At 40.7% G+C, this 24541-nt stretch overlaps 1 protein-coding gene across 3 annotated transcripts in view; it reads right to left on the bottom strand.

Annotated features, from left to right (window-relative positions):
- ZRANB3 (zinc finger RANBP2-type containing 3) overlaps nt 1–24541 on the bottom strand; it is a 615617-nt gene that overhangs the window by 51150 nt on the left and 539926 nt on the right. For all 3 annotated transcript variants that reach the window (XM_085645762.1, XM_085645761.1, XM_085645763.1), the window contains 4 exons: nt 24255–24346; nt 12481–12582; nt 3587–3729; nt 1623–1772 (listed from right to left, as the gene is read on the bottom strand). In XM_085645762.1, the coding sequence (XP_085501888.1) occupies nt 1623–1772; nt 3587–3729; nt 12481–12582; nt 24255–24346 (487 nt within the window). The remainder of the gene's footprint in view (nt 1–1622; nt 1773–3586; nt 3730–12480; nt 12583–24254; nt 24347–24541) is intronic.

The raw sequence follows: 24541 nt of genomic DNA, 5'->3' as shown, positions 1-24541 counted from the left end.
AAGTAGTTTGTACTTCTTGATGAGACAAACGGCCAGTGCATTCAACTGGGTCAATTTCAAGAATATTTTCATTGTTGGCTCGAAGAAAACTGGAACCAGTTGAGTCAAGCGTTTTGCAGGGGCCGTGGGCTCCAGTGTTTAAAATTTAATAGAAATCTCAGTTCAGAAAGTTGAATAGTGTGCTTGTCTTTATTCCATCTTCTTTACAACCTCCAAAAAAGTACAGCATTTCGATCACTGCTAGCAAAAGCTTTGAATGAGATATTGTTAATTAAGTGGGTAAATAGTGCAGCATTGGTGACTTTGAATGCAAGTTCCTAAACGTCTGTGATCAAACAAAAACTCAGTGGGTAATAGAGTTGGTTTCTAATTACCCCAAGACTTGTTCGTCCTTGAAAAACAGGGTTTTGATTTTCGGTAGGATGTAATGCCTTTGATACACTAATAAAGAGCAAAGCTAAAAGAGATGCCAGAAGCAGCAAGGTCGCTGGTGCTGCTACTCAAGTAGTGGAGCTGTAGCCAGTAGACTCAAGGTCCCAGCAAGCATCACTGGGAATTGGGAAGAAGAAGGGCATCAAAAACGAATGCTTTGAAAGATGTGTGGCAAGCAATGGAGGGCACCCGAGCAGCAATGTTCCACAAGGGCACACTGGGTCTCTTGATTGTTTTTGCAGCAAGCACTAGCAACCAAGATAAATCTCTGGATTTTTCCAACAGCATATTATTAAACACCTTTAGCTTGGCAAGCAACTGTAGGAATGTTGGGTGTACCTGATTTATTTACAGGCTTGAGTAGTCGAACTTGCTCAGGAAGGACCGCAAGACCTAGCTCTTCAACTGAACCACAGTGCATTCGACGGAAACGCCCCCCGCCCCCACCAGCGCGCCTTGAGACCCTTTTGGGTGAATAGCTGCGCTTTACGAGCACCCTGATTGATTCACTAGCTGATGTGAAGACTCAGCCAAGTTTGTGCAAAAGAGGTCCTTTGGCGCAGCTCAGGGCCAGATATGAAGCACGTTAAAAAAAAGGAACCAATATTGGACTAATAGTACAATCTCTTCATTTCTTATTTTTCTTCCATGTGGAGCCCAGAGGAAGTTATGCTTCTTCTAGATCTGGAGTACCAGAAGATTACGAAGAAGGAATTACTAAGACTAACTTCAGGCAGCGAAACAAAGCAAGCCTGCCTATCTGAAATGTTAAAGATCTTAAAGTCTTTAGACTCATCTAATGACTTTAGAGTATATATATGCTCAAGTTTCAAGAACTCATGAGTTGTGCGGAGGATCACTTTTCGTACTAGTTCAGGTGTGACAAAACTTCGGCCTCTAACACTACTCAGAATTTAAATCCAAAGTCCTAATAAAGAGCGTGAATCAAACCCGCCCCAAAAAATGTATTAGAAAACTTAAGGAAAAAGCAAAAATAGAGACTATAAAAGGTTGATGTAAGTGGTAAGCAGAAAAAAGAAATGGTAGTTAGGGGGTTCGGCAGTGAGCCTCCCAGCAGTCAACGACCGTTAAAGTTTCCCTGGAGCATCATCATTCCAACACTAACATTTTTCAACATTATGCACATTTTTCTACTACAATCACAATTATATGTTATAATAAATGCTTACTCCGCTGTTCCGTTTTTTTCTTTTCCACCTGGCACATTTACATTATGCTTTATTGAAATAGTGGCTTCCTTCGAAATAAGACGCAGACTGCCACCATCACTGTGAGCCTTGTTGATGGATGCTACTGCAACATCACCTTTGGTTAAATATCTGGAGAAAAAGGGGAGTAATTGTCAATTCTTTCAAAACATGGAAGCAATACAGGGAACATGTAATGAAGGCAGTTGCATTCTGTTAATGAAACTGCAAACTGTTAACAGATGCCACCTAGCAGGAAAACAATCTCTTACAATGGTTACATAATGGATTTTTGAAATTCGACTGGTGACAGATGCAGACAAGCATGCACTGTGTTCCTAGTCTTGATATTATAAAGGCACCTCTGCGAGTCTACGGTCTCAACAGGGCTTCGCATGCACCACCTGCCAGCGCAAATGAACTGCCACATGAGCCAGACGCTTTGTAAACATCCTGGGAGACAATCAAAGGGGAAATGAAGAATCCTGAACTGCCTACCTAGCAAATCGAATATAGCAATACTACAGGCAAGTGGAAGAGGGACCTTGTGACAAACAAACAAGGGGCAGTAGTATACAACTTTGACAAGCATACAACAATGAACCACTGCCATATGTTAATACATTTTTAAAAACTCTCATTATCTGTATTGCACTCCCGACGATTCACATTATACAGAAGGCAAATCTGGTGACTGTCCAGATGTTTTGCAAAAGACCCAGGATTTATGCACATGGTGTCAGAGTGCCCTAAAGCATAAAATATTTGGATGTAGACAGTAAGCACAACTGGAGTACTGAGTGGAAAGAAGCTTATTGACTCCACCACACATGCCAGGACATTCCCCAAGGCACAAAGGTGCTTAGTTGGTCTAAATACATACATTCATTTTGACTCTTTGGAAATGAAAAGATCTAGGTTCATAAGGATATATCTTTACAAAATGATATCTTCAATTAATTTTCAATTAACACTTAATTTTCTTGTTAATTTATAATTTGGGTGTAAGCTTATAGGAATCGGTGTATGCAACACTTGGCAGATTGACGTTTGCACACTCTAATTAGTACAACATTATCAAGTTATAATCTACAAAAATTCATTGTGCATCAATTGATCAAATCTTTTATTCCTTAACACTGCAATTACAGAAGACCAAAAATCCCTTGTATAGTTTAATTAAATTGTATATGTCATCGCTATTCATCATACACACTGCTCTTGAACCACAGACTCACTTCATACATATTCATATGGTCATTCAGTCTGTACCAAGTCTGTTATTACGAAGTATCATCATGTAGTCTTTACTATACATAGTATATTTTTATAATATACATTCATATGATTTCCAGAGACTGATCTTGTATTCACAAACCACCAATGAAATTATGAACTCTCAAATGTGAAATTTTGGCTCTGTTGGCATATTCAAAAGCCACTGACAGGACTGACTGAAACTCTGATAACAGGGTAATTTAATGCCAATAGATACGTATGCAGCTAAGCTAACTTGATTGTAAGTATTCTGACCAAACCAACTTGTGATTGATCATTCTTTTTATTCTTCATTACTTTACATTTATTTTATCCTTACATTCTTTTTTTTAAAGGACCATTATAAAATGAAACTCATTCATTTTTCTTGCATTCATTGTCATTCATCTTTTTATGATTTTAGTCCTCTCTGAGATACAGTACTTGATTTTACTGAAGGTCATCTTGCAAACAGTATGGCTACACTTAATAAGTATGAATCCCCCAAATTAAATGGTGACTAAAGGATTATTGTGCATCTTGATTAAGAATAAAGTAAGTTTTATCTGAAGATGAGAAGAGGGTGCCAACATGAAAATAAAATCATCCTTCTCCCGGAGGCTGTGCTAAAAGTCCACACCTACATATAAAAACAGATTCTCTTGTAAAAATACCATAATCATTCATACCTTTTGGTGCTGCTATGCTTGTCTTGACGCTTTGTAATATCCATCAAGGCCAAAATCGGACTACAAAACCGCTCCCCACTTTTTCTTAGAATTCTTTGTTTCATGGCTGTCAAACTACTCCATTCCCTCACAAATCTCAAAACCTAACAAAACAGGGAATGGAATGTTTATTTATTGACAAATAAACATCATCAAAGCATGGAATGTTTAATAAGTATACAGATAATAACATCATAAAAGTTTTTAAATGACTTGACTGAAGATTTCAAACTGTAAATCATATAAAAAGAGTACACCTGTGCCCAAAACATGTATACCTTTTGAGCTCAGCGATCCTAATAAAGACAAGCCTCAGATTCTACTAGACTCCTGAAAAAAATTAAAGTTCTAAAATCACCAACTTCAGATAAGTGACAGAAAAATAAAGATTGTTATGAGCTGATGAATGTCAGGTATTGTCTGAAGTTCTAGAAAGATGATACTAGGTTACTAGATAATTTCTGAAAAGAGAAACAAGAATGCTAATGTTCTATTCTGCGTCAATTACTAAACCTGAGCTGATTATAGGAAAATTCGGATACAAAATTTACATGTGTAGACAAAAAAAACCTGGAAAATGACAACTAACAAAACAAAAAAAACTGTACATTGCTGGCCGATTATTGAAATGTTTCCAAAAAAGGGTATGGTTGTGGTGACACATAAATGCAGATACAGTGAAGAGCAATTTAACATATTCTGGGACAAATATGTAAAGCTACAGGTCTAAAAAACAAAAAAGAAATTAAACATTTAATAATTATTATCAGTGTTCTGGTGGTGCAACTTAAAACAAAACACAAAATGAGGGATTTGGGACACGGATGCATGTTTGATCTGTTCAGCATTCCGTCCATCATTTGTCTGAGCAGCATTTTTAGCCGTAAGTGGGATGGGTATGCCCAGACATGGGTCTCTTGCTCGCTGTGCCACTGGATTCAAGCTAGCCTTGCTGATGAGGGGTGATGCCCCGAAACCTGTCTCAGGATGCTAGTTCCGGTCCAGGGAAGATTTGTCTTGGCAGTTCGGGTTGCAACTGTTCCCTTGAGGAGCAGGATCAAGACTGGTTTCCATATGGCTGGGCGCAAACTGGGGTGGCATGGTGAGCAAAAGAACAATGGATTTAACCCAGATCCCTTGACTGGGGGTGAATGTGTGATTTGTTCTGCAGTCTACCCATCATTTGTTTGTGCAAAATGTTTGCTAATGCCAAGAAAATTGTAATGCAGAGTACAATCCATCGAGGGATGGTCCTCTTTTGCACTTCTTTGCCCTTCCTTGCGCAAGTGTTTCCAATGAAAAGCTGATCATCCAACTGGTGTTCTTTGGTACGACTGATATAAAAAGAGCTATCGTTGGATACTAGCAATGGAGTCTCTCCTCATCCTCAGAGGGGAGGAAAGAACGTTTGAAGGGTGATGATCTAACTGATGTGAAAGGGAGTCACCACCTTTGGAAGAGAGGGGCACGGTTCAGAAGAATAAGTTGGTCTGGGTAGAAGGTGTGATATGGTGGGGTAAAGGCAAGGGCCTGAAGCTTGCTCACCCTCCGTGTAATGGTAGCCAAGAAGATCATCTTAAGAGTCAGAAGTCTGAGAGGACAGTTATGCATAGGTTTCAAGGGAGAAAACATCAGAAAGGTTAAGATCAAATTCAAATCCCACTAGGACATAATGAAAGGAGAAGGCGGAAACATGCTGCAACCTTTTCAAGAACTGAGTCATAAAACATGACTTAAACAGTGAGGGCTCGTTCGGAAACCACAGAAAGGCCAATACAGCCAGCAACTACCACGTAACAGTACCCACATCAAGGCCTTGCAGGGCCAACCACAACACGAACACTAACACCTCAGACAGCTTGCCATGCAGTGGATCAACATCCTTGGCTGAACACCAAGACACAAACTTGGATGATCAAAATAACTCAGTTGCCGCTGCTCAATCTCCAAGCATGAAGGTGGAGCGTGTGCATGTTTGGATGCAGGATCCTGCTCTGCTGCTGCGACAGGAGATTCCTAAGAAGAGGAGGCTTGATCGGAGGACCGATGCTTATGTCCAATAGTTCGGCCACCATACTTTCCGTGCCCAGTCCAGAGCCATTAGGATGACTTGAGCCCAGTCGGTCCTTATCTTCTTGAGAACTCGTGGCAGGAGTAATATCGGTAGGAAGGCTAACTGGAGTACTGAGTTTCCCTCGAAGCAGAATCCATCTCAGTACGAGAACCGCTTTGGAAACTCCAATGTGCCGAACTGCGGACACCGTACGTTCTCAGCAGTGGCACATAGATTAAGCCAAGGTTCTCCCCCATTCTTGGATGAGACCTTGGACCATCTCCAAGCTTAGATGCCATTTGTGGTCCGCAAATCTTCGACAATTGAGTTTGTCTGCCCTAGCATTCAGAGATCCTGCAAGGTGTTGTATGGCCAAGAAGTCAAGTTCAGAACCCTTTTGGCACAGGGTTCAAGACCCCACCCCATCCTGCTTGTTGCAGTACCTCATGGCAGTGGTGTTGTGTTTGAACACCTGAACCACGCTCCCTTCGAGGGATGGCAGAAAGGCTTTCAATGACGAGTTGATGGCCCTCATCTCCAACAGGCTGATGTGGAGCCTATTCTCTGCCGTAGACCAGAGTCATCTAATCTCCAACTCTGCCAGGTGGGCAACCCATCTCAGAAGTGACGCATCAGTCACCAGCGTCAAGTCTGGGAGGAGTAGGGAAGGCAGCTTGCCGATGACCAAACCACATATGACATCTGCCGTGCTTCATCAGCAGGATGCCATCAGACCCAGGAGCCTCACAGTCAGTCTCCACAAAAAACAGGAACGAGGCTGAAACATTGGTATTATAGCCCAAGGTCCTGGACTCTTGATGCCTGAGGGTAGTCGGAAAACCACACTGTGTCTAGAATGACTCTGATGAAAGGTACCATTTAAGAAGAAGTCAGCTGTGACTTTGGCACATTGACAGCAAATCCCAATGAATGTAGAAGATTCCCCATAGTCTGGAGGTGTGTGACAAATGGCTGTGGTGAGCTTGCCTTCTACAAGCAGTCGTCAAGGTTGGGGAAGACTGGGACCCGCCCTCTGAAGATAAGTAGCAACCACCCTCATCACTTTCATGAACACCCGAGGGGCACTGTTGAGACCAATGGGGAGCACAGTGAACTGGACATGCTCCTGGCCCACCGTAATTTGCAGGTAACATGCGTGGGACTTTAAGGTGGGCTACTAAAGTGTCTTTCAGGTCCAAAGCTACCATCCAGGCTTCAGGGTTTAGGGCAGACAGAACCTGGGGAAGGGTGAGCATCTTGAATTGGTCCTTCCTTAGGAAGGTGTTGAGAGGGCGAAGGTCCAGAATACGGCCGAGGCCTATGTCCTTTTTAGGGACCAGAAAGTAGCAGAAGTAGCAACCACAATCTACGTCTGGTGTTGGTACTCTCTCAAAGGCTCCTTTGTCAAAAGAGCCTGCATCACCTAACGTGACGAGAACAAGTGGTCCTCTGACATCCATTGTATGGATGGGGGCATAGGTGGCGGGGTTTCTAGGGATGGAGGAGCAGAACTCCGCCAAACAATCTGTAAGACTCACTCGTCTGAGGTAACAGCTTGGCACTCTGGTAGACGTGCCAGATCCTGCCTCCTACAGGATGGTGATGTGTCGCTGACAGCACACTAAAGAGGTTTAGAGGTCAAACCAGCTGATGGGGTTTAGGATTGGGCAGCACGGTGTCCCTGGTGTAAATGAGATTTGTGGAAACTTCAACCTCGGCCTCAAAAAGGCTGGGAAGCCTGCTGGCCCTGTGCGTAAGGCTGGTATTCTGGTTCAGACTGAAATCCCCTACTGTAGCAATGGAAGGAGTGAAGAGTGTGGTTGGCAGGGGGAATAGGCAGGCCCAAAGATCGAGCTGTGAATTTGCTATCTTTAAAGTGCTCCAGGACTGTATCTGTCATGTCAGTGAACAGGTGAAAACCATCAAAGGACATGTCCAGGAGGTTTGCTTAGACATTCCCCAAAAAGCAATTTGACTACTATCAAGCATGGCACCAAGGATCCATCATGGAGCACATGGCTCTGCCTAGATAGTCTGTACCGTCCAACCCACATCTGATGGTGAACTTGCTGCATCCCAACCATTAAGCATAGCTTGTGTAAGAACTGCACAAGTCTCTTCTGGGACCAAGGACGGCACCAGCACTGGTGTGCCCTGCCTGAAGCACCTCAGTTAAAACATTTGCTCTAACTGCCACTGATGGAAGCTGGCAATCAAGAGCTGCCCTCCTCATTACCATTGGAAAATGTGCACTCTCCAAAATGGCGTGGCCAATTGAGGAGACTAAACCAGAGTCTGAAGAGGTGTCCGGCTGCTGTCGTCAACCAGCTCCTCATACCAGTTCTCTTCATGGAAAGACTGGGCAAAATCATCAGCAGGGTCAAAGGTCCCGTAATCAACTTCATCACTACCAACGGTAATTTCACATTCGGGCCCGTCAACGTACATGGGCACTGTGTCCAAGCAGAAAGCTGCAGTGGCCTGGTTGGTCTGTTCGGATACAGGAACGGATCCAAAGGGCCCAACGGGTGTCGTAGGAGGGCCCAACAGCGATCAACTAATTGGGACAATTACAGCTCCGGGAAATTCAGTGAGATGCAGTCAGGTTCGGCACCTGCTCTGCAGGACGAGTGCTGGAGTGGGACCTAGAGGCACAACAACGTCCCCACCCCCTGTCTGGGGGAAGGGACGCAGTTAAGTCATGGCTGACCCCAAGCACCAAAGACAGACCAAATGGGGATCAGTCACAGATATCGGTCTGTGACATTTACCCCAAGGATTAAAACCCATTGGTTTTGTTGGGGACTTATTACTAGCACAATGGAAATATCCGAAAAAATGCCTAGAAAAAAAGGTGGTAAAAAAGTGACTACAATAGCACTCTAAATGTGTGACTGTTGGTGCAGTTAGAAAGGAACTGGTGTCAGCGCTCTGTGGTGGCGCCCTTATAGCCATCATGCACGCCACATCCAGCATGGACAACGTCTACGTGCAGACACCGGCGCCACAGAGGTACTACTCAAGGTTTTCCGGATCCACTCTGATGCCTGGGGAATATTGTACAGTAAGGGGTCTGCAGTTAGATGTCTCGTCCAGAAAATCCAAACGTACCAGTGTTTTGAAATTAAGCAATCAGAAATTAACTTGAAATTTCATTTACCCGACTGGACCATTTGGGTACATTTGTGTGTGGCGGTTGCATTTTGTGTAATTAAATGTAATATAGTTGTAATTTCACATAAGTACGCTATATCAAATTACATGCACACCCCTTGGTACAGGACAATGAGATGAATTCAAAATTACTGTAACTGCTGGGGTAGTGCAACACACCTGGGTAACTAATTGTAAATTAGAGGAAAGCAATGTACAAAAAGAGAAACTAACAGAGAGGTAATAGAGAGCATGCTAACACTTCATCTTCTGTCCTACAGAGGAAGTTTGAGAAGGCAAAGGTAGGACCTACTAGCATACATCATCTTTTCACTCTAACAAACAAATAACTAGGGTTTTCCCAAGTTGCCTTTACCCAACAGCTTCCGCCATGTTACGGGGTTGGTAAATTCCAAGGTCACCTAAGAAGCAGCTAGTCACCAAGAATCAGGCATACCTTAGGAATTAATGTATTGGCCATGAATGTGCATCACTATAGATACGTTTAGCACCTCTTGTGGCCTCACAAGGATTTACGCCCATATGACAGTAAGTTGGTAACTTCATAATAACAAATTAATTGTTTCGCTTAAAGCAGGTTATAAAATACCTTGTTTTGCCAAGTTTCTTGGTCCACCTGGCCTCCGGAGAATGTAAATGCATATTCAAAATTGCCTTTGAGGCGTAATGAGTACTTAGACTTAGCAAGGCTCAGGAAGGCCATATCATTTTTCTACACTGACACATTAGGGAAAGGTCCATTGGAGTCATTGTCATTTGGATGCACTATCTTCCGGAAAAAAGGCCCTAAGTGGCAATCCCATCAGCTAAATAGCATTAGGTATGATGCCCTTTGTCAAGTCTAAACAGCAGCAGCAGAACACTTGTTCGACGACACTGAAAGGAGCTGTGCCCCTGATTGCAAGGTAGTTTGTAGGTGTTATTTCCTGAAGATATATGGCTTTAGTGACCCAAAGACAGATAACCCTACAGATAGCTTCCAGCGGATGTATGATTAACTGGCTGCTTAGCCTTCTGCAGGCGTGGCCAATTAGAGGCACATATCTGATGAAGGAGTAGGCCTGCCATGACCCAGAGCAGTGTGGTCTAGGGTTGTGTATTGCTTCTGTTAAATGCTATAAATGCTATTTACCTCTCACATCCTAAGACTATGACAAGAGTAACATTTAGGAAGGCTTGCTAGGCTTTTAAGTCTTAGAACCTAAGCCACGGTTTGTTTATGTGTCAAAAGCCTTTCGCTTTCTCATCTTGTAACATTTTCTTGGCTCGATAAATATGACCTTTTGAATTCAAGAGCCTTGCGTTCTTTTCTTCTTAAACATCATGGATGTATAACATGGGTAAAAGTTTGGTATTTCTAGGAGAATGTCCCACGGCGCTTTTCAATCAGATCCCACCCTCGTCGCCACTGAAGAAACGAAGAAACGCCACCAGATAATAACTGTAAATAGGTTTATTCCATAAGTAGAAAGGCTCTTGATGTGCCCAGCACTGCTCCCAGTACAACTGCTCTCCGCTTACATTCTAGAATCACCATATGTAACCGGCACATGCAGTTGCTGGGAAATCACAATATTTAAAAGATACAATTCCTTTAGATAGATATAACACTATACTCAGGCTGAAAGCACCTCCTTGACATGAGAACCATGACCTTCATGTTGAGGACAAACCCCCCTTTCACCTTCTCCTCAACGTTAAGGACACACCTTTAAGATCAAGGACAACTCCTAAGCACAGGAAGTTCAGGATACTCCCTTGAAATAGAAGGCCTGTGCACGAGCTCGAGCATTTCCTTTTGCGGCCAGGGGTCTACACTTTACGTCCCAGGCGGGGGAAGTCAGAAGTGCTTAAATGCCCTAACCCCTAACACAGGCAAAACCTCACTCGGAAGGGTTATGTGCTCACAGCCCAGAATTGGCTGTAACATGTTTCCCCCAGCATGCTCACATTTGTCGAAAAAAGGTATTTTTCTCCAATACAAGAAATCAGTGGAGAGGAACATATATTATCCACCAAATCTAACTCCGAGCACATTCATAACAAAAAACAATGACTTCACTGGTGGTGAAAAATAAGTGCAATACAGTTTAACATATCATTTACATATCAGAAAACGATTTCGGAAGCCAGTGAAGGGTAAAAGATACAGAGTGAAAAAATGTCTCAAAAAAGAAATTAACGTGAGAAAAACAGATGAACAGGCCTCACGTTACCCTTATAAAACTGTAAGGAAACAAAACTGAGATCCAATCATAACAGTGCAGCAAGATTAGATTGTTAATGTCCTCGGTCAGGCTTAAAGAGGCAGTGGAGTTTTTTCTCTAATGCATGACTTCATGACACTTCCCTTTCACTGTGTCCACTTCAAAAGATGGGGACACTGAAAAAGGCTGGTGAAGCAAGAATACAATAAATACCTTAAACCCATGTTAAATTGTTCAGATGTTTCATTTTATACATGTTTGTTATAAAGCTGAATTAAAGGACAAAAACGCAAACTATGTGTAGGCATTTGTAATATATTTATAGATGGCCCCCTCTTGTTTAAGATGTCCCAGGATTCCAGACAATCTGTGTTCATAGACAGCAATGAAGATCCCGTCATATAGCCATTTAAGTTTCTAATGGGGGGCACGTTTTGCCCCCCCCCCCCCCCCACCTTTGAGCAAACCTTAATTTTCACTGATAGTGTTCAATATTAAAGTAGGTCGCAGGGTGCTATGTAGTACACTGATGGCTGGAGGTTTATTCGTTGGAAGTAAACTAATAAGCAGAGCTGAACATATTCACAGTTGTTTTCTGGTGGAGATGAAATTTTTGAATCTGCACTCTGTCATAAAAGGGGTTTCCCGCTCCGATATTAAATCAATATTAATGCACAGTACTAAGAGATTTTGTGTCTGTGATTGATGCTTCATCAATAGACGAGTTCATTAGAACCTGGGAGGGGGGGGGGGGTTACATTGATTTGCAAGCATAGGCAAGCATGATTAAGTCTATACATGATGCCATGACATCATTAAATATTGTGCTGGGCAGTACAGTGTTGTGCACGAAGCTGCACTACGCACCTGCTGGATGGGGAAGTTTTTTCCTGCACAAAGGTACATGTCATACTTTGATTACTTATACACATGGTGGCCTACTTTTCAACAGTTGTTATTGCTACGGTACCAGATGCTATAACGGCTCAGTAATCTAAATAACGCACCACATGTACTGAAATTTGGAAATGTGAAAGAAGATCACAAGTTGTAAGCCCTGGACAATTCATACTGTATTGCAGCACTACTTCGTTGCTATTGATTTTACACAGAAGTAAAGAGACATGCCAACCGAGATGTCAGGGCTGGTGGGATTAATCAATTTAGAGAAGGCAGCGTTGCAAGTGGCCTAGCAACTTATGAAATTAACCGATATTTGGGCAGTATTCGATCTGAATTAGGAGAGGGCATTCATTCATTATTGTGTCCTAACAAAATCTGAAAACAAGTTGGCATTTAACATGACTTTTTCCAAATTATTCATCAACGTGTCCTAAGAAAATCTGAAATCAAGTTGTTTTTTAAAAGCTGGCAGAAACTGAACGGAACATTATTATAGGAGGCATGCAGGATTTTCTTACCAATAAACGATTTGGTTTATGCTGAAACATTTCTGGCAAGTCATCCCAGATGTCCAATTTAATATCCAAAGGTATGAAATTGAGGTTCAGCGGTTCTCCATCCTGAATACAAATTTCATAGTTTACTATTCCAATCATTCAGTTTGGTAAAAGAATTTGTGCATGCAAATTCTGATATTTGCTCTATACCATAAATGTAAATAAAGTACATAATTTAAACTGTGGTACTCCTCATTAGAAAATACAAGAGCCAACATGTTCAGCAAGACAGACATTAAAGAAAAAGTTACTAATCTTTTACAACAATCTTTGTGGTGGATACTCTCTTTATCTGATCTGCAGACTCCTCACCTGATGAATATCCCCAGGCGTCAGACTGGATCTGGATCGTTTCCATAGCTCTACTGCATTGCTAGGAGGCGCTAGCTCCAACATGGCACAGGAAACAGCGCCACAGTGAAGACAACGGGGCCATGAAGCACCCACTCTGGCGGACACATGCCAGTTTCCTGTTCACTTATTCCTTGCCCTCAGAGGTAGAAACAAGGAAACATCAATTGTGGCAATGCAGATATCTAGATTGGAACCTTTTTATTGTGGCTTATGACCATCCTTTGTAAACGGGGAGGCGGGTAGGATTGGTGGGGGATCCGAAGGTAGATAGAATATCCAACAGAGAATCGTTTCCAAAGGTGGGTGTTTCGACCTGCAGATTCCTCACCTGTTGAATACATTCCAAGCAGTATCCCTCCCAAGTGGTGGGTCTCAAGGGATGGTCAGATAATGACATCCTGAAGCACAGATAGTGCAAAATTACCATCCCTTCTCAATGACCATCCATTCTGAATCCAAACAATGTTTGGCGAAGGTGTGAAATGGAGCCCATGTTGCTGCACGACAGATCTCAGCTGAGGGACATCCTGGCTAGTGCTGAGGTGGAATTTTGCCCTGATGGAATGGGCTTGGATTCCCTCCAGTGTTTGCTTCTTTGCAAGGGCACAGAACAGATTTATGAACAGAATTTGCCATCAGGAAAGGTCCTCTTTTGATCATCCTTGCCCTTTTTGCTGCCTGTATACCCCACAGATCTGATCTCCTTAATTCAGTCTGTGAAATCTCTCCTGCTGTGTGTGTGGGGGGGGGGGGGGGGGTAAATGGTAGAAAGTGTAATCCCTCCTCCTTGGGAGGGGTGAAAGAGGGTTGAAAGGCAGAACGGGTAATGGATCGGGTAATGGATCGACCAAGATGAAAGCAGGTCACCACCTTGTAAAGAAAAACCACTTCAGTCCAGACCAACTTACCTGAAAGAAGAATGTATTGAGTGGACGGACACTCACTTCTTGCAACTCATTGATGCTCTTTGCTGAGGTAATAGCCACAAAAAAACTGTTTTCAAAGTTAAAAATCAATACTGTGAAGGGGCTCAAGGGGAGAATGAATAAATAAAAAGTCAACACAAGGTTAACTATATTCGGTCCCTTTAAAAAGTAAGCATGATCAGGGATTTTGAAAGGAGAGCCAGACTGGAAAGCTGCACGTATCCCTTGATGGTGCCTACCGCACAGCCTTGCTCTGCCAGCGAGAAAGCCAAGAGAAGGACATCAAAGAGGCGAGCCTTCAAGTGATCCACACATCATGCTCCCCACACTAGCCAACAAATACAATTCAACTTCTGTATCTCCCAAAATAGATTAAAGCTCACATGAGGGATCGGATCCCTGCTGAGTCTCCCTAGCCCCGTGGGTGGAAGGTCTCTGATCCCTTTGGTGCAGATATATAATGGACAATATTTACCAAATGCATCATATGGGGCAGGTATTTGGGGTATCTCAGATAGCTCTGCGTGACAAACAAAGGGAAAATAGATTTTGAAGAAAAATACTGGCGCCTCCTATATCAACCTCTTATTATATTTGTCATAAAGAGCTAGAACTAACACCCCTGAGTGACTTTATTCACAAGAGACCTGTCCTGTTGTGGTTATCAATCTGGCAGTCGGAGAAACTATCACTTACAAGAGATATAATCGCCGATTTCCTGGCTTTCGATAAGGGGCTTTAATACCCTGGTTGGCCTACGTGAAAAAAACATTGGAGGAAATTGATATTGGCCATGCCGTTTTGGATCGCACTTCATGCCCCACCCTAGATAAAAAGTGGGTACGATCCTTTTTGATGGTCAAATTAGAGGAATCAAGGATTAAGGCAGAATCTCTGAAACCAAAAGTTGTAACTTATTTGAGCTTTACCACCGAAGCTCAGTTTTCCACTAGTTATATGGGAGCCCAGAAGTAATTGGGAGGGCTCTTTACTCTTTCGTTTTAGAGCAGATGCACTTAAGTTTTTATTATGTTTTCTAGCTGGGTTCCAACATAACCTTGAACTAAGAATATGCCCATGCAACACTTCTGTGATTTTCATACATTTTTTACCCAAAAGTATTTAGTAAATTTGCTGAAAGCAAGACATTATATTAGTAGAGCCTATCATTATCTTAAACAACCAGGAGGTTGAAGAGACACATCTGTGTGTGGGACTCTTTCTTCATGCCGGCGTCCACTTACGGGAATCAATGCTCTTTTAAGATAATTTGGCTTCAACATTTAGCTCATGTTGCAGACTGAAGGTTTCATAAATTGCTGCCCATGCCTCCTTCAGGCCTATTAACTGACTCTGTATTAGGAGCCTAATCTTTTTATGCAAATTAAATTAATGTATTTATTAACATGTATTTTTTTATTGTTCGTGTGCCTTTATGGTTGTTTGCAAAAGTCACACAAATGATGGGAACAACTTGTACCTGAAGGCTTCCTACTTACTTGGGAATCGCTAAAGTTACTTACAGACAATGAGCTATCCAGATTTAAGTATATGTAAATTGAGAGCGGGCTTCAATCGCTTAGCATAACTGTCGGTATGTCTAACGATCTAGAAACGAACCTGAGTAAGAAAATCATGAAAAAGAAAGAGGTGGCGACCCTTTATTGGATATTGGTGGACCTGGCTGATTAAGAATTTCAACTTCCATAGGAGCTCTGGGGAGAATGCTTGCCTGGCATTCAAGTAGAAGATTTATGGCAAGTATCTTATAACATTCTGCATTCCACAATATGTCCCGCAAACCTAAAAAGAAATCATATTTTTTGTCTTTACAGGGTGTATTAGTCCCCTTTAGAACTATCCAAATTCGCGAAGGGTCCAACTCCAAAATGCCTCCACCTTAAGGTAGATGATGTTCATATGTTTTTAAGCTGTCCAATGTTACACCTTTTTGGACATCGATAATTAGAGGTATGGAAGCAATGTTTGGGACTGGTATTCAGTTGGGTGAGCAGTCTAAATATCGAGTTTTAAATTTCGACCTACAAGTATATCGAGTTGTAAATATCGTAGGTAAAGAATATCGAAGTCAAGAATATCGATGGACAGAATATCGACCCCAAGGTAAGTATTATCGAAGTTAAAAATATCGAAGTCATTAATATAGATGTAAGTAATATCGTAATCAAAAATTTCGATGTGAAGAATATCGATATTTTATTAGTGTAATGTATTTTAATATGTATTTTATTTGTATGTTAAAGATTATTGTAATGTATTTTAATACATTTAAAAATAAATGTTTAGAGATTAATAATTATTTAAAATATAATTTAGCGTTTTAGTATCAGAGCGGGTTGTGGGTTTATAGGGGAATAGGGTGGGAAGTAATTTAATTATAATTAATTAATTAATATGTATTGTTTAATTGGTATGTATGATTAATTAATTGTTAATTAATTACTAATTGCTAATTAAATATATTAATTGATTAATTAATTGTTAATTAATTCTTAATTGTAAATTAATTTTATTAATTGGTTAATTATATAAGTTATAATTAGTTTAATATTAATATAAATATAATTTAGCGTTTTAGTATCAGAGCGGGTTGTGGGTTTATAGGGGAATAGGGTGGGAAGTACTTTAATTATAATGAATTAATATGTATTGTTTAATTGGTATTTATGATTAATTAATTGTTAATTAATTACTAATTGCTAATTAAATATATTAATTGATTAATTAATTGTTAATTAATTCTTAATTGTAAATTAATTTTATTAATTGGTTAATTATATAAGTTATAATTAGTTTAATATTAATATTTATTTATTGGTATTGTTAATTAACTGTTAATTACTAATTAATTGGTGATTTAATTTTATTAAGTGATTAATTGATGATTAAATTAATTATGTGAATTTTTATGTGTAGTGGGTTGTGGGTTTATAGGGGAATAGGGTGGGATGTAATTAAATTCAAATAATTACTTATAATTTTTATTTATTTGTAATTAATAATAATTAATTGTCAATTAATTATTAATTGGTAATTAATTGTTATTAGTACGTTAAATATAGTAAATATAAATAATTTATTATTTCATGTTATTTGTTGTTATTGCTAATTAATGTATTGTTAATTAATAATTAATTTGTGAATAATTGTAATTTGGTAGTTAATATGTATAAATTTGTAAATAATAAGTATATTAATTATAAAGAATGTATTATTAATTGTAAAAAATAGATAAACTGATATTTAAATGTATTGTGTATTTTGTATGTGTAGTGTGTTGTGTGTTAAAGGGGGAATAGTGTGGGATGTAATTTAAAGTCATTTATATAAATATTTATTTTAAATAATTGGTATTTAATAATACATATTTAGTAAATTAATTATTAATATGCTATTTTTTTTCTTTCTAATTATTTAATTGGTTATTATGTTTATAGAATCCCTATGCTATCCAGTGCTTTCCCAACTGTTTTACTATCTGGAGTTGGAATAGTAATTTTTAACCCTACGCTATCCAGCGCTTTCCCTACTGTTTCACTTACTGGAGTGGGAATAGTAATTTGTACCCCTACGCTATCCAGCGTTTTCACTACTGTTGCACTCTCTGGAGTGGGAATAGTAATTTTTACTCCTACGCTATCCAACGCTTTCCCTTCTGTTGGACTCACTGGAGTGGGAATAGTAATTTTTACTCTTACGCTATCCAACGCTTTCCCTACTATTGCACTCTCTGGAGTTGGAATAGTAATTTTTACCCCTACGCTATCCAACGCTTTCCCTACTGTTGCACTCTCTGGAGTTGGAATAGTAATTTTTAAGCCTACGCTATCCAGCGCTTTTCCTACTGTTGCACTCTCTGGAGTTGGAATAGTAATTTTTACCCCTACGCTATCCAGCGCTTTCCCTACTGTTTCACTTACTGGAGGAGGAATAGTAATTTTTACCCTTACGCTATCCAGCGCTTTTCCTACTGTTTCACTTACTGGAGTGGGAATAGTAATTTGTACCCCTACGCTATCCAGCGTTTTCACTACTGTTGCACTCTCTGGAGTGGGAATAGTAATTTTTACCCCTACGCTATCCAACGCTTTCCCTACTGTTGGACTCACTGGAGTGGGAATAGTAATTTTTACTTTTACGCTATCCAACGCTTTCCCTACTATTGCACTCTCTGGAGTTGGAATAGTAATTTTTACCCCTACGCTATCCAACGCTTTCCCTACTGTTGCACTCTTTGGAGTTGGAATAGTAATTTTTACCCCTACGCTATCCAGCGCTGTCCCTACGGTTTCACTTACTGGAGTGGGAATAGTAATTTGTACCCCTACGCTATCCAACGCTTTCCCTACTGTTGCACTCTCTGGAGTTGGAATAGTAATTTTTACCCCTACACTATCCAGCGCTTTTCCTACTGTTGCACTCTCTGGAGTTGGAATAGGAATTTTTACCCCTACGCTATCCAGCGCTTTCCCTACTGTTTCACTTACTGGAGTGGGAATAGTAATTTTTACCCCTACGCTATCCAGCGCTTTTCCTACTGTTGCACTCTCTGGAGTTGGAATAGTAATTTTTACCCCTACGCTATCCAGCGCTTTCCCTACTGTTTCACTTACTGGAGGGGGAATAGTAATTTTTACCCCTACGCTATCCAGCGCTTTTCCTACTGTTTCACTTACTGGAGTGGGAATAGTAATTTGTACCCCTACGCTATCCAGCGTTTTCACTACTGTTGCACTCTCTGGAGTGGTAATAGTAATTTTTACCCCTACGCTATCCAACGCTTTCCCTACTGTTGGACTCACTGGAGTGGGAATAGTAATTTTTACTTTTACGCTATCCAACGCTTTCCCTACTATTGCACTCTCTGGAGTTGGAATAGTAATTTTTACCCCTACGCTATCCAACGCTTTCCCTACTGTTGCACTCTTTGGAGTTGGAATAGTAATTTTTACCCCTACGCTATCCAGCGCTGTCCCTACGGTTTCACTTACTGGAGTGGGAATAGTAATTTGTACCCCTACGCTATCCAACGCTTTCCCTACTATTGCACTCTCTGGAGTGGGAATAGTAATTTTTACCCCTACGCTATCCAGCGCTTTTACTACTGTTTCACTTACTGGAGTGGGAATAGTAATTTGTACCCCTACGCTATCCAGCGTTTTCACTACTGTTGCACTCTCTGGAGTGGGAATAGTAATTTTTACCCCTACGCTATCCAACGCTTTCCCTACAGTTGGACTCACTGGAGTGGGAATAGTAATTTTTACTCCTACGCTATCCAACCTTTTCCCTACTATTGCACTCTCTGGAGTTGGAATAGTAATTCTTTTCCCTACGCTATCCAACACTTTCCCTACTGTTGCACTCTCTGGAGTGGGAATAGTAATTTTTACCCCTACGCTATCCAACACTTTCCCTACTGTTGCACTCTCTGGAGTTAGAATAGTAATTTTTACCCCTACGCAATCCAACACTTTCCCTGCTGTTGCACTCTTTGGAGTTGGAGTAGTAATTTTTACCCTACGCTATCCAACACTTTCCTTACTGTTGCTCTCTCTGGAGTTGGAATAGTAATTTTTACCCCTACGCTATCCAACACTTTCCCTACTGTTGCACTCTCTGGAGTTGGAATAGTAATTTTTACCCCTACGCTATCCAACACTTTCCCTACTGTTGCACTCTCTGGAGTTGGAATAGTAATTTTTACCCCTACGCTATCCAACACTTTCCCTACTGTTCCACTCTCTGGAGTGGGAATAGTAATTTTTACCCTTACGCTATCCAACACTTTCCTTTCTGTTGTTTTTTTTGGAGCTGGAGTAGTAGTTTTATTGTGTCTGCTATTTAATATTTGTTTTATTATTTTAGCTAATGTAGTATATAATTAATTTTAACAATATTAAAATTAAATGTAATTTTTTTAATTTGTTATACATAATTATTTAATTTGTATTTATGTTATTGTTTTATGTGTGTAATGTTTTTGCAATTGTTAACATTTTTAAATAATTTATAATTTATTAAAATAATTATTAAAACATTATTAAGTATATATATTATATATTATATGTCTATGTTTAATTAATTTTTTATTAAATTATATTTATTAATTATTAATTTTTAACACTGTGAAATATATTTAATTATGTTTATTTTATTTATAAGAATTATTATGTTTATTTTACATATTTTTTATCACTAAAAAAAAACCGATATTTTTTATAACGATATTTTTGACATCTATATTTTATTTTCGATATTTTTGCACTTACCATGTTGTAGATAGGATGTCGATATTCTTGACATCGATATTAGTGTTGCGATATTTTTGTAGGTCGAATTTCTGACCTTCGAAATTTTGTCAGAGAACCATTCAGTTGCGTACAACTTTGGTATTTTTTGGTTTGTCACCATCTTATGAGTTAATGTCTCTAGATGAGAACAAGTTATATTTTTATTTAATTTTACTAGCACGGAGAAAAATCTGTACATTTTGGGTCAAAAATACATCTCCGTCGTTAACAGAGTACTCTAGCTGGTGCCAATCAAGAGGGGGGCCGCGGAGAAATCTAAATTGCTCTGGAGGTATCGGATGGTGAATGAGGACAAAAAAAAAAATAATTTGGATGCAACATTTAGCTCATGTTGCAGACTGAAGGTTTCATAAATTGCTGCCCATGCCTCCTTCAGGCCTATTAGCTGACTCTGTATTAGGAGCCTAATCTTTTTATGCAAATTGAATTAATGTAGTTATTAACATGTATTTGTTTATTGTTTGTGTGCCTTTATGGTTGTTTGCAAAAGACACACAAATGATGGACGGCATAAGGAGCAAATCAAGATTTCACCCCCAGTCAAGAGCTCTGGGTTAAATTCATCATTCTTTTGCTCACCATGCCACCCCAGTTTAGACCCAGTCATATGTAAATTAGTCTTGACCCTGCTCTTCATGGCAATAGTCCAGCCTGAACTGAGAAGCCAGGTCCTCCCTGGACCAGAAACAAACATCCTGGGACCGGTTGGATGGTTGTTTGTAGCCGAATAATTTAAAAAAAATGAAATTAAATGTAAATACTTCAACTTCCAGAGTCTTGGTGGATGGACAATGAGCTGAAAGAATAACACCAGCCACCTCTGGCAACAGCTAGAAGGAAATCAGGGTCCCCCACTCAATATCTAGGTATGAGGGGGGAGATTCCGGGAGATGGGGTGCAGTACCTGCCCCTCTAATTGGCAGAGGAGGTCTGCCATGAGAGAAAGGTGGAGTGGGGGGTGCAGGCAGAGGCACAGGAGAGATGCATACCACACCTTTGAAGTTGAACTGGATATATAGAAATGGTGGGATGCTGTGCCTAGCAGGTTACTGCCCCTGTGTTTGTCAATCACTAAAGGGTGCAAATAGTGACATAACTAATTAATATTAATTAGGTAGGTCATTCTGCAATCCCTTGCAACTGAACATTTTGCAACCTGACCAATGCCATAAAATCAAAGGCCAATCGCAGAGTCAGTGCACAATTTGCACCCCCCATTTGCATCCTGCCTTTGTGTACATCTGGTTCCTTGTACTGAAAGTCAATCTGTGTAAATGATGCAGCTGCGGTACACCATTGCATGAATATAAAATGTTACTTTGTACACTACTTTAAAGTAAATTACCCCAAATTTCCAACACTAAAGTCTCAACTTAACTTAGTCTGTCTGAACAAACTAGGTTAGTTTAAAAATTGTAAAATATGTTAATAGTGGACATGCTCAATGGATATGATGCTGGGTTTTTCATGGTTTAGTTTTAGCTAGCCCATAGTATGAATGAAGGCAAGCAATAGAAAAGCCAATAGGGCTTGCCTTTTCGACTACTGTCTTTGCTAATGCTTTTAGCATGAGGATTGCATCGGCAAAAAGAAATGTGAGCAGTGAAAACATACAAGTCAGCCATTCCCAAGGATGGTAAAGAAGAGAAAAAAACATTTCAATGCGAAGCAAGCAAATTAGAGAGGCAAGAAATCCAAACAAAATAGTAAGCAATAGGTTGGCCCTAAGCCCACTGTACATTTTTGGCATGGTCTACAAGAGACCTTTTGACAATAAACCAATAAAAACTATATGTAAGCTGGACCTAAAATGAGGACAGTGTTAAAAGGCAGGGGAGCTATCAGTATAGCCCTTCTTTTGTTTCTATGCAAAAAATACTTGGTTCCAGTAGAATTTTTAACAAATCACTAGAAGGGAGGAGGGGGAAGCAAGGAGCACACAGGATGTACATGGCGGGTGGGGGAACAAAAAGTGGACAGTGGAAGGATGGAGGAAGCATGGGGTGCAGGACGAAATAACCCCAGGGCTAGGCCTTTCTGGAATGGCCCCCCTATCTGGGCTGATTTCAGCCCCGGGTACGCCATCCTGAGGCACGGTCTTTTTCAATAGAGGAGGGGGCTGCACCGATTTAGGCCCCGGGGACCCCATCCCCTGGGGCCCAGCTATGTCTACTGGCTGCCCCCAGTCTCCACTGGGGTCACGGGGGTGATTTGGTATGCCCCAGTGCATTCCTTTCACAAAGAGCTGCTGGAAAGGGAGCTCCTGTTATGTCAAAGCATTTCTGCTCCACTTTCAATGCTTTTGCTTGCTGGAAACAGAGCGTTTGCTGTGGCTTGGTGGGAGCAGTAAAGCTACCGCCATGCCATAGCAAACAGCTATGTCCTGGGGGTAGGCACCCTGGAACATAGCAGTAGCCAGCCCTGGGGGGTGGCGGTCCCCAGGGCCAATATTGGCTTCAGGAGACGGGCTGCATGGCCCCCCTCCTTTCTTTTATGAGGTCCTGCCCCAGGGAGGTGGCGGTCCTCGGGGCTGAGAACGGCCCAGGAGGTGGGCTCCACCCTCATTTGAAAAAAAAAACAATTAGTTTGGTCCTAAGGAGGTGGCAGTCCCCAGGGCTGCGGGGGAGACCATATGGACGTCCCTCGCATTAACTTCATAAATAGCCCAGGGAGGGACCCCTACCACCAGTTCTAGGTGGTCAGGGTAGCCCCCCCTTTCTTTAATGTTTACGTTGTGGAACTCAGCTCAAGCCAAGTCCCAAGATGGCTGCCAACACTGCTTGGTTGAAGTGCTGGCAGTCAATCAGATTACAGCAAGGGGACTGTTGGATCCGCGTCCATATATATACAAATTTGTTTTCTAGTTAATATCTCCCAAACAACTGAACAGATTTACACCAAATCACGGAAAGCAGAATCTGCATGCCAAGATCTAGCTTGCTGCCAAATTTGGTGCAATTCCATGTAGCTGTTTGGGCTGTAGTCATGTTCAAAGGTCGTATGGGAATTAACATGGGAAAACACCTTATGGGAGCCCCCCTTTTACTTGGCACGCGCTACACCAAACACCCTGAAACTTTCCAGACACCTTCTGAAGTACTGGGCATATTTTTGGGAAAATTTCATGAAGATTCAACAACTGGCGCCAAAGATATAGACAACTGAAAATGCCCTTTTTGATAGAAATAGAAACTACGTCACACCATCTGAAGTACCGGGCAAACATTTGGGAAATTTTCACACATATATACACATATTATAAACAGAGAGGGGGTGATCGGGAGTGTTTGTACGGGGGTGGACAAGGAGAAGCAAGAGTGTTGGGACCCATCTACTCTATTCATGATCATACAGACACCAGCTCTGCACTATGAAACACCATAGGGGATAGTTAAATAGATAATGAAGCTCACGCACAGATATTAATGATACACACAGGCTATCAGTCTCTCCTGTTATGTGAAATGCCCATCCTACTATACTTTTGTAGACCATGCTTGGGGAACATTTAGAATCAGGTGGGCAGTAAGCAGAACTACTAGGTGCAATTAGAATGTGGCCTCACTTGCTCAGGAAGACAGTATTCTCTATTTAGAGATCTTCACCTGCCTGGCTGAGGGATGTCTGTTCTGTGAGGGCAGCCATCATGGCAGCAACCCCTTCAGAGCACTGCCGTTTTTTTAGCGGGCACCATTTTTAAGCAACCACCCAGCAAACCTCTTTGAATTGAGAAACTAAATTCCCATAGCGAGAATGTGTTTTGTCAATACAAAACACAGGCAGTTTGACATAGGGTGAATGTATGAAAGCTGAAGATGGTTAATCGAAAGCCAGGCAGTAATGCACCTTTCTCATTTATTCTGCATTTTGCTGTTGTCACATCTATTCAGCAACCACAAATTATTAGGAATGAAGGCTTAATATTTGATCTTCACAGAAGTTTATAAAACTTTTCTCCCTTGTGGTGGTTTCCAACATTTCTACTGCCATCCTACACTATATCTGGGCAGGAAAAAGAAGGACATTAAAAGTTACAGAGAATTATCATCTCTCACAAAATCATGTTAAAGGAAGAAGCATTAGATGCACTAATAGAAATACCATGTTGTGCTGTGCTTACCTTGGTGTACAAATAAATTCTATCTGTATTTTTGCTTGCACAGAACATCAGACCATCAAGCGTGAGAGAAGGGTTTAAATTATCCTGGTTCTCTACAAAAAAATAACATTTAATATCACAAATAAAAAAATCTTAATTGTGGCAAACTATAAACTGCAGTCTTGATAGAAATGTTATTCTCAAATATCAAACTACAGTTTAAGAACATTACTTACTTTGCATCAAAGTATGAAAATGTTGCAAAGTATTTAGCAAGCATATTTTAAGATATAATTTTTCATTTATAA

Source organism: Triturus cristatus, chromosome 3_1, assembly GCF_964204655.1.
Source record: "Triturus cristatus chromosome 3_1, aTriCri1.1, whole genome shotgun sequence".
NCBI lineage: Eukaryota > Metazoa > Chordata > Amphibia > Caudata > Salamandridae > Triturus > Triturus cristatus.
Note: the sequence above shows the minus strand (reverse complement) of the source record. Positions and strands in the feature narration are given on the sequence as shown.